Raw genomic sequence first — 10,974 nt, forward strand, 5'->3', positions numbered from 1 at the left:
TTGTGGTAAGTATCTGAGGGTCCGCCATTTTCATGCATGTCAAATAAAATTGTATTTTGTCACATGCTCCGAATACAACAGTTGTAGTAGACCTTACAGTGAAATGCTTACTGACAAGCCCTTAACCAACAATGCAGTTTTAAGAAAATACCTAAAAAGTAAGAGATAAGAATAACAAATAATTAAAAGAGCAGCAGTAAATGTCTGTTGGCTATGAAAAGCCAACAGACATTTACTCCTGAGGTGCTGACCTGTTGCACCCTCCACAACTACTGTGATTATTATTATTTGACCCCGCTGGTCATCTATGAACATTTGAACATCTTGGCCATGTTCTGTTATAATCTCCACCCGGCACAGCCAGAAGAGGACTGGCCACCCCTCATAGCCTGGTTCCTCTCTAGGTTTCTTCCTAGGTTCTGGCCTTTCTATGGAGGTTTTTCCTAGCCACTGTGCTTCTACCCCTGCATTGCTTGCTGTTTGGGGTTTTAGGCTGGGTTTCTGTACAGCACTTTGAGATATCAGCTGATGTAAGAAGGGCTATATAAATACATTTGATTTGATTTAAATAACAATAGTGACACTATATACAGGGGGTACCGGTACAGAGTCAATGTGGAGGCTATATACCGGGGGTACCGGTACAGAGTCAATGTGGAGGCTATATACAGGGGGTACCGGTACAGAGTCAATGTGGAGGCTATATACAGGGGGTACCGGTACAGAGTCAATGTCAATGTGTGGGGGGCACCGGTGTCGAGGTAATTGAGGTAATTATGTACATGTAGGTAGAGTTATTAAAGTGACTATACATAGATAATAACAGCGTGGGGGGGGCTCAATGCAAATAGTCTGGGTAGCCATTTGATTAGCTGTTCAGGAGTCTTTTGGCTTGGGTGTAGCTGTTTAGAAGCCTCTTGGACCTAGACTTGGTGCTCCGGTATCGGAGCAGAGAGAACAGTCTATGACTAGTGTGGCTGGAGTCTTTGACAATTTTTAGGGCCTTCCTCTGACACCGCCTGGTATAGAGGTCCTGGATGGCAGGAAGCTTGGCCCCGGTGATGTACTGGGCTGTACGCACTACCCTCTGTAGTACCTTGTGGTCGGAGGCCGAGCAGTTGCCATACCAGGCAGTAATGCAACCCGTCAGGATGCTCTCGATGGTGCAGCTGTAGAACCTTTTGAGGATCTGAGGACCCATGCCAAATCTTTTCAGTCTCCTGAGGGGGAATAGGTTTTGTCGTGCCCTCTTCACAACTGTCTTGGTGTGCTTGGGCCATGTTAGTTTGTTGGTGATGTGGACACCAAGGAACTTGAAGCCCTCAACCTGCTCTACTACAGCCCCGTCGATGGTAATGGGGGCATGCTCGGTCATCCTTATCCTGTAGTCCATAATAATGTCCTTTTGTCTTGATCACGTTGAGGGAGAGGTTGTTGTCCTGGCACCACACGGCCAGGTCTCTGACCTCGTCCCTATAGGCTGTCTCATCGTTGTCGGTGATCAGACCTAGCAGACCTATCAGACCAAACTTAATGATGGTGTTGGAGTCATGCCTCGCCATGCATGAGCATGAGTGAACAGGAAGTACAGGAGGGGACTGAGCACGTACCCCTGAGGGGCCCCCGTGTTGAGGATCAGCGTGTCGGAAACGCAGCCTGAAACAAATTCTTAAATTGCAGCAAATCAAGACTGTATAAAAACATAACTATGAGTCCGTAATGGTTTCACAAATCATTGACAAACCAAAACACACTACGTGCCATAAACCTTTTTATTATTATTATGAGTATTGTCTGCATTTCATTACAGGTCGTGGTCCTCAGGGTGGTAGAGCTCACTCATCAGCCGGTAGATGTAAGAGGGAGCGTTGCCGCCGATGTTAGAGATGAACAGAGTGATGAGTTCAGGAGGAACGTAGTCGAACACGGGGCAGTGCACGTTCACCTTGGACAGAATCTCTCCTATAGAAACAAACAGAGTAAAGTTACGTTTGCATGTACAGCTTTTCATTTTGTAGAAATGCTGTATAACGCTATAAGATCATTTTCCCCTCAGAGACATTAAAGTGCATCTTATCCAGGGACATTAAACTGTACAACACCTTGGGCAGAATCTCTCCTACAGAGACTTCTCAGATAGAGATCAGAATCTCTTCTACAGACAAGCAGAGACCTCTCAAATAGAGATCAGAATCTCTCCTACAGAGACAAGCAGAGACCTCTCAGATAGAGATCAGAATCTCTCCTACAGAGACAAGCAGAGACCTCTCAGATAGAGATCAGAATCTCTCCTACAGAGACAAGCAGAGACCTCTCAGATAGAGATCAGAATCTCTCCTACAGAGACAAGCAGAGACCTCTCAGGTAAATATCAGAAGTAATCAGTTACTGATCGTGAGCTTTTACAAAAACTGATTACTGTATTTACAGTGCATTCGAAAAAGTATCCAGACCCATTCCCTTTTTGCACTTTGTTAAGTTACATCCTTATTCTAAAATGGATTAAATTATAAACCGGAAATACCTTACATAAGTATTCAGGCCCTTTGCCATGAGACTCGAAATTTAGTTTAGGTGCATCTTGTTTCCATTGATCATCCTTGAGATGTTTCTACAACTTGATTCAATTGATTGGACATGATTTGGAAAGGCGCACACCTGTCTATACAAGGTCCCACAGCTGACATTTTTACATTTACATTTTAGTCGTTTAGCAGACGCTCTTATCCAGAGCGACTTACAGTAGTGAATGCATACATTTCATACATATAATATTATTTTTTTTGACAGTGCATGTCAGAGCAAAAACCAAGCAATGTGGTTGAAGGAATTGTCCGTAGAGCTCCGAGACAGGATTGTGTCGAGGCACAGATCTGGGGAAGGGTACCAAAACATTTCTGCAGCATTGAAGGTTGTAGCTTCGTACCCAAGAAGACTCAAGGCTGTAATTGCTGCCAAAGGTGCTTCAACAAAGTACTGAGTAAAAGGTCTGAATACTTATGTAAATATGATATTTCCGGGGGGTTTTTTTGTACATTTGCAATTTTTTTTAAAACATGTTTTTGAAGGGGGGAGATACTTAAATCAATTTTATAATAAGGCTGTAACGTAACAAAATGTGGAAAAAGTCAAGGGGTCTGAAAAGTTTCCAAAATGCCCTGTAGGTGAGAAAAAGGATGGGCAAAGAATGCAAGTTTACCTTCCGTGAAGGGAAGCACCTCGTGTGGGGACACAAACTTATGGAATGTGTCTTCTTCATTAGGAAACTGAGAACACAAAAAAATCCAACCAGTCAAGTCACACAATGATGAATATAACAGAAGACAACGTGATAGTCCGAGGATGTTTGGCCTCACCTATCACCTATTAGTGAAGCAGGGCTCACTGATACCACACTTCTATTCAGAAAGTCATTATTCTGTTCCTGGTGACTGTTGTTGTGAATACCTGAGGCGAGAGTTTGAACATGGGAGCGCAGACGATGAGCGGAGTAGAGTGGTGCCTGGCTGCTAGAGCCACAGTGTGAGTTCCATTGATCGCCCTGAGCCCGCCATTGGCCAGAACAGTCTGTGTTCCGATGATGACCTGGTGAGAGGGCAACCAAAAGCAGGAACAGAATCAAACTAGTTTAGTTGCATTGACAATAGACAAGCTTCATCTAGTGAACGAAAGACTCTTTTAAATGAAATAAGACCGGAAATAAGCATTAAATTAAAATGCTTCGATATTACGACTTCTATTTTATGTTCTGTCTGTGTGAAAGAAAAATCACATAACAGTAAAAGTGTCAAATTCACCTTGTTCACTCGGGACATCACTGCAAATATGGCAGCGTCGGCTATTACAGTGGTCTCGATGCCTGCTTTGGAGAGATTAGTAGCCATTTCATGACCCTTGGGAAGGAGGCAGACAGAAGGGTCGTTACTACAGTGTGTTGCCTAAATGTCAAATGTTCATTATTTCAATAACACATGTACAAACATTTCACGAGACAGTTCAATTCATGAAATATATTAAACGTATGGCTCCCGTTAAAGGGTGTGACATTTAAACGTTTTAACGAAAATTGGGATCGTTAATGTTAAGAAAATATCACTAACCTAAATTACAAAAATGTAAAAATCACAAAATATGAAATATTGTGTGGTTGAAGGGCAGGTGGAATAAAGGGAAAATAATGCATTAAAAATACAAAAATATATCATTCTATAGAGAGCAAGGCTTTAATGTAACAAAAAGTCAAGGGGTCTGAATATTTTCCCGAAGGCACTGTATCTAGAACCAGACTACAAGATGCCATGTCAAGGCCCGGATGGAAGAACTGTACAACGATTGTTCTGCAAGTACAAAGTGCAAGCTGTGAAACGCCAAACGTTTGCGTTAGCAACAGATTGTTGGATGTTTATGAACAGACTGTCATACATCACTGCAGCGAGCCATCACGTTGATGACAAATGGGACATGAAGTCTCATGTAAATGAAAACGTGGAGGAGAGGGACACAGAGAACTTAAAACGGCATTAACCATCGTCGTTTGAGTGGGTGGGGGACAGCAGCTCGGTGAGCACCGTCTGGTAGGTGGTGAGCACCGTCTGGTAGGTGGTGAGCACCGTCTGGTAGGTGGTGAGCACCGTCTGATAGGTGGTGAGCACCGTCTGATAGGTGGTGAGCACCGTCTGATAGGTGGTGAGCACCGTCTGATAGGTGGTGAGCACCGTCTGATAGGTGGTGAGCACCGTCTGGGAGGTGGGGAGCACCGTCTGGGAGGTGGGGAGCACCGTCTGGGAGGTAGCCAAGACTGTGGTAGTTGTGGTAGATTGAACTGCACTGCCCCCTAGCACTCATTAGCAGGACCAGATCTGGAATGTGAATTCACATCATTTTATGATTTTTTCCCCCCCTTATCTTTTAATTAACACTAGAACTGTGAAAGCAGCCATTTTGACTGGTTATGAATTGTATTTTGTTTTTATGACTCCGCCATTTTTAAAGTCATGCCTCCCTCTGTCCTTGACTTGTCCTAAACTAATCTATATAACACACTGTCTGAATCAGTCTATAAACACACTGCCTGTCTGTCTAAACCAGTCTATATAACACTGTCTGAATCAGTCTATATAATACACTGTCTGTCTTAACCAGTCTATAAAACACACTAAACCAGTCTATATAACACACAGCCTGTCTAAATCAGTCTATATAATACACTGCCTGTCTAAACCAGTCTATATAATACACTGTCTGTCTAAACCAGTCTATATAATACACTGTCTGTCTAAACCAGTCTATATAATACACTGCCTGTCTAAACCAGTCTATATAACACACTGTCTGTCTAAACCAGTCTATATAACACACTGTCGTTAGAATCTTAATATCACAAACAGAACTGGAGTCAGAACCCGTTTTAGGAGGACATGTCATTTTTTTAATGGTTTTCCCCAGTTGCCCCTCCTCCTCCTGCCGACAGCAGGGCCTGCTCCCCTCCTCCTCCTGCCGACAGCAGGGCCTGCTCCTCCCCTCCTCCTCCTGCCGACAGCAGGGCCTGCTCCTCCCCTCCTCCTCCTGCCGACAGCAGGGCCTGCTCCTCCCCTCCTCCTCCTGCCGACAGCAGGGCCTGCTCCTCCCCTCCTCCTCCTGCCGACAGCAGGGCCTGCTCCTCCCCTCCTCCTCCTCCCGACAGCAGGGCCTGCTCCCCCCCTCCTCCTCCCGACAGCAGGGCCTGCTCCCCCCCTCCTCCTCCCGACAGCAGGGCCTGCTCCCCCCCTCCTCCTCCCGACAGCAGGGCCTGCTCCCCCCCTCCTCCTCCTCCCGACAGCAGGGCCTGCTCCCCCCCTCCTCCTCCCGACAGCTCCCCTCCTCCTCCCGACAGCAGGGCCTGCTCCCCTCCTCCTCCCGACAGCTCCCCTCCTCCTCCCGACAGCAGGGCCTGCTCCCCTCCTCCTCCCGACAGCTCCCCTCCTCCTCCCGACAGCAGGGCCTGCTCCCCTCCTCCTCCCGACAGTTGAAGGTGCCGTGCCCAGTTGACAATCACCCCTATAATTACCTCAAAATGGCATGTACCCTCTATCAGTCCACCGAATCACAGCAGTCTTACCAGTCTACTCTGGCCTACTAGGGAGTACACAGTGAGAGTGTGTGTAATTTACCACGGCAAGAAGACCGAGACGAACGGATGCACATGCTGCGTTAGTGTTGCTACAAGATCTGAACGAAAATGCCTCAGATGGAAGAAATCAATCATGACACCTCTGATGATTATTCTGGTTCTGAGCCTCAGTCTGAACCTACATCTCTGATGATTATTCTGGTTCTGAACCTACATCTCTGATGATTATTCTGGTTCTGAACCTACACCTACATCTCTGATGATTATTCTGGTTCTGAACCTACACCTACGAGGCCTATGTGCAAAAAAGCCAGAACGGTATACACTGAGCAGGTGCCCGCGCCGCCACCAAATGAAAGCCGGTGACAATGCTATGGTCCAATTATCAGCAGAAAATGTCCTCACTGAGAGAGCAGGCCTTACATCTCAAGCACAAAAAAACATCAGCAATGCACTCACCAGCTTCGTTTGTTTATGTGACATGCTACAGTACATCAGGGACTGTGGCTGAGACGCACAGAGAGCAAGGAGACACTGACTGGGATCTGTCTATTGATGAGCTGGAAGCAGTCATTTAAATCCTGTACAGCCCAGTACATCCCCGGGCCCAAGCTTCCTGCCATCCAGGATCTCTATACCAGGCATTGTCAAGAGGAAGGCCCAAAGGTCAAAGACTCCAGCCAACCTAGCCATAGACTGTTCTCTCTGCTACCGCACGGCAAGCGGCTATATTTGATTTGTATGCCCGTGGAGCATGTATATGGACAGCTTCTGGTCAGACATGCACTGTATGGGATACGTTACGGGATCGCTCCAGAGAGACGGCGTACGTTACGGGATCGCTCCAGAGAGACGGCGTACGTTACGGGATCGCTCCAGAGAGACGGCGTACGTTACGGGATCGCTCCAGAGAGACGGCGTACGTTACGGGATCGCTCCAGAGAGACGGCGTACGTTACGGGATCGCTCCAGAGAGACGGCGTACGTTACGGGATCGCTCCAGAGAGACGGCGTACGTTACGGGATCGCTCCAGAGAGACGGCGTACGTTACGGGATCGCTCCAGAGAGACGGCGTACGTTACGGGATCGCTCCAGAGTGACGGCGTACGTTACGGGATCGCTCCAGAGAGACGCCGTACGTTACGGGATCGCTCCAGAGAGACGGCGTACGTTACGGGATCGCTCCAGAGAGACGCCGTACGTTACGGGATCGCTCCAGAGAGACGGCGTACGTTACGGGATCGCTCCAGAGAGACGGCGTACGTTACGGGATCGCTCCAGAGAGACGGCGTACGTTACGGGATCGCTCCAGAGAGACGCCGTACGTTACGGGATCGCTCCAGAGAGACGGCGTACGTTACGGGATCGCTCCAGAGAGACGGCGTACGTTACGGGATCGCTCCAGAGAGACGGCGTACGTTAAGGGATCGCTCCAGAGAGACGGCGTACGTTACGGGATCGCTCCAGAGAGACGCCGTACGTTACGGGATCGCTCCAGAGAGACGCCGTACGTTACGGGATCGCTCCAGAGAGACGGCGTACGTTACGGGATCGCTCCAGAGAGACCGTACGTTACGGGATCGCTCCAGAGAGACGCCGTACGTTACGGGATCGCTCCAGAGAGACGTCGTACGTTACGGGATCGCTCCAGAGAGACCGTACGTTACGGGATCGCTCCAGAGAGACCGTACGTTACGGGATCGCTCCAGAGAGACCGTACGTTACGGGATCGCTCCAGAGAGACGCCGTACGTTACGGGATCGCGCCAGAGAGACCGTACGTTACAGGATCGCTCCAGAGAGACCGTACGTTACCTCCGTTTTGATGACAAACGATGTCCGACGTCTGGAAACGGACAAATTCACCATGGTGTCCGACGTCTGGAAACGGACAAATTCACCATGGTGTCCGACGTCTGGAAACGGACAAATTCACCATGGTGTCCGACGTCTGGAAACGGACAAATTCACCATGGTGTCCGACGTCTGGAAACGGACAAATTCACCATGGTGTCCGACGTCTGGAAACGGACAAATTCACCATGGTGTCCGACGTCTGGAAACGGACAAATTCACCATGGTGTCCGACGTCTGGAAACGGACAAATTCACCATGGTGTCCGACGTCTGGAAACAGACAAATTCACCATGGTGTCCGACGTCTGGACCAAGTATAGACAATAATTGACTGCCGTCAGTCACATCGACACTAAGATCTATATTCAATATAATGCCATTATTTATTTTGTGCTGACTAACTATTTATCAAGCACACTTGGCGCTTATAATGAAGTTTAGGCTACTAATGATTTCCTTTGTGGTCGGGGTATTTTATTTTATCGTTATAAAAATAAGCTATTGCCATTTTCCAACTCATACAGCATGCTTTCTGTTTCCTAGTTGTAACAAAGGCACTCGACTAAATAAAATTGAGTGAACACTTGAATTGTTTTGTTTTTCCATGTAGCCTACATAAACATAAACTAATGAAATTGATACTGTATTATTTGAAATAAAATTAAAAATGTATTCCAATGTTACCTAACATCTTCATAAACACAACCAAATTATTACTTTTGCAATAGTACATATGAAATGTATTAATACATTGAATTTTGCAGTCAGAATGACTCTTTAGCTTGAAGAGGGGGTCCCTCGAAGCACAGCGTTTGTAGTGCTGAACATTTAAACCATACAAAAAAAAAATTGGCAGTTTAAACTTTAAGAACATTTTACATTTGTCACATGATCCCTAGCTCCCATGTGTGTTCATTCTATGAATATACAGTCGTGGGATAGAGGAAAGATGGAGGGGTGAAAGTATAGTTGGATGGAGGGAGGGTTGATGGGAGCGAATGAGGGATGAAATGGAGGAACGGTGAATACCTGGCAGAAGGGGGCACACTCAGCCACGATGACGTGGAACTTGCGTTTCCTCGCTGCGTCTTTGAGGAAGGCCTCGACAGTGCGTGAGCGGCCGACAGTCATGATGACCTCGTTGGAGTGGATGTGCTCCAGGGCCTGCATGGCGATGTTGTCTGTGGTGCCCTCTGGGAGAGAGGAAGACCGTTAGCTCAGTGCTGCTTGACCATGGTTATACCCATGGGGAGGTATAGTGTAAAAACAACAGAGAAGATTGGTTTAAACTAAACGAGGCTTTCGTTTGAATCATTTGAATTTCAGCCACAACCAACCTTAATAGGTCTATGAAGGAGATGGAGAAAGAGAGAGTGATGTTGGAGTATGTGTGCTCTCTAAGACAGTGTTTCCCAATTCCGAGTCCTCCAGTACCCTCAACAACCCAGACAAACATACTCGATTCAACTCAATGAGGGCTTGATGAATAGTTAACAAGTTGAATAGGATGTGCTTGTCCGATGGTACATAAAAATTAAATACTTTGGGGGTACTGGAGGACCAGAGTTGGCAAACACTGTTCTAAGTGAACATGTCTTACCTAGCTCTGTGAGGAGTTCATTGATGGCCTCTATGACGTTAGCTTTGAGATTATTAAACTGTTGTCTGAAGTTCTCCTCACTTAGCCCCCCTGACGTCAGCAACTTGTGAAGGGATTCCTGCTGGTCTGTCTCCTCGCTGCTACCACGAGACCTGGGGGATACAAAACACACATGACAGGAGAGAGAAAACAACTGGATTTTTTTTTTAACTCTTCACATTTCCAACTGTTGCATCATTTGGCACCTTGCCATGGCAACTATTCTTGTTGAGTTCCACAGAACACAAGCAAGGTTAGCAACAAGCAGCAGACGTTCAAACAACTTGAATAATTTGTGGTTGTTGCTTGTAGCTGCATGTCAGCATATTCATAAACTCACCTGGCATACCCCTCCTCCCTGATGATAAACTCACCTGGCATACCCCTCCTCCCTGATGATAAACTCACCTGGCATACCCCTCCTCCCTGATGATAAACTCACCTGGCATACCCCTCCTCCCTGATGATAAACTCACCTGGCATACCCCTCCTCCCTGATGATAAACTCACCTGGCATACCCCTCCTCCCTGATGATAAACTCACCTGGCATACCCCTCCTCCCTGATGATAAACTCACCTGGCATACCCCTCCTCCCTGATGATAAACTCACCTGGCATACCCCTCCTCCCTGATGATAAACTCACCTGGCATACTCCTCCCTGATGATTTTGAGGACACGCAGTACCATGTTGCCCACGGTGGTCTCAGACGGCTGGGCTGCTGTCATTCTCCTCCCCTCCTTGCGAATGATTTCCATCAGGTCGCCTATCATCAAATACATGAGGATATGTTTATCATACATCATTCCTAGTAGTGAATTATGTTCAGACATCGCTTAGTCACAGCCATTGGACCCGTTTCAACAATTACAGACGAGATGACATCAGCCTATTGTAGCGGTTCACATTTCAACAGCTAGCCACAGCTAGCCAACAGCTAGCCACAGATAGCAACAGTAACAGGTGTTCATAAAAAACTACAGTAGACGTGAAATCGATTTGATATAAAAACCGTGGCATATACTAACGTTATAGTTAAGAGGCAAACTAACTAGCTAACTACCCGAAAGCTGAGCTATCGAATAAGCTAAAATTCTGCTATTAACTATACATTTTAGCTAACGTTACCTGCGCTGCTCCATCGTGCCTGGGCTGTTACTTTCCGAAGCAGAGCTGTGGTTTCTCTGGCGGTTTCTCCCGACCCTCGGATCGGTCCTGTCCCACAACCTCCCCGTTTCAAATCGGCCAGAAAAGCCTCAATTCGCTCTGTCAAATCTGCTTCCTTGTCAGCCCCGGGCATAATGTTTTCTGAATTCACCAGCTAACGTTAGCTAGATGCAGTATCAAAACAAGTTGGCGTTGTCGACAT

The 10,974-nt window shown here is 47.0% G+C and overlaps 1 protein-coding gene across 1 annotated transcript; it reads right to left on the reverse strand.

Moving 5' to 3' along the window:
- Positions 1-1,759: 1,759 nt before the first annotated feature.
- Positions 1,760-10,974, reverse strand: ei2bb (Translation initiation factor eIF-2B subunit beta). Its single transcript, NM_001140635.1, is given in 8 exon segments — positions 1,760-1,962; positions 3,200-3,266; positions 3,448-3,585; positions 3,798-3,893; positions 8,995-9,158; positions 9,566-9,717; positions 10,251-10,371; positions 10,734-10,974. Coding segments are annotated over 8 exon segments (1,068 nt in total). The 5' UTR covers positions 10,906-10,974; the 3' UTR covers positions 1,760-1,804.

Source organism: Salmo salar, chromosome 15 (assembly GCF_965601325.2).
Source record: "Salmo salar chromosome 15, fSalSal1, whole genome shotgun sequence".
NCBI classification, from domain to species: domain Eukaryota; kingdom Metazoa; phylum Chordata; class Actinopteri; order Salmoniformes; family Salmonidae; genus Salmo; species Salmo salar.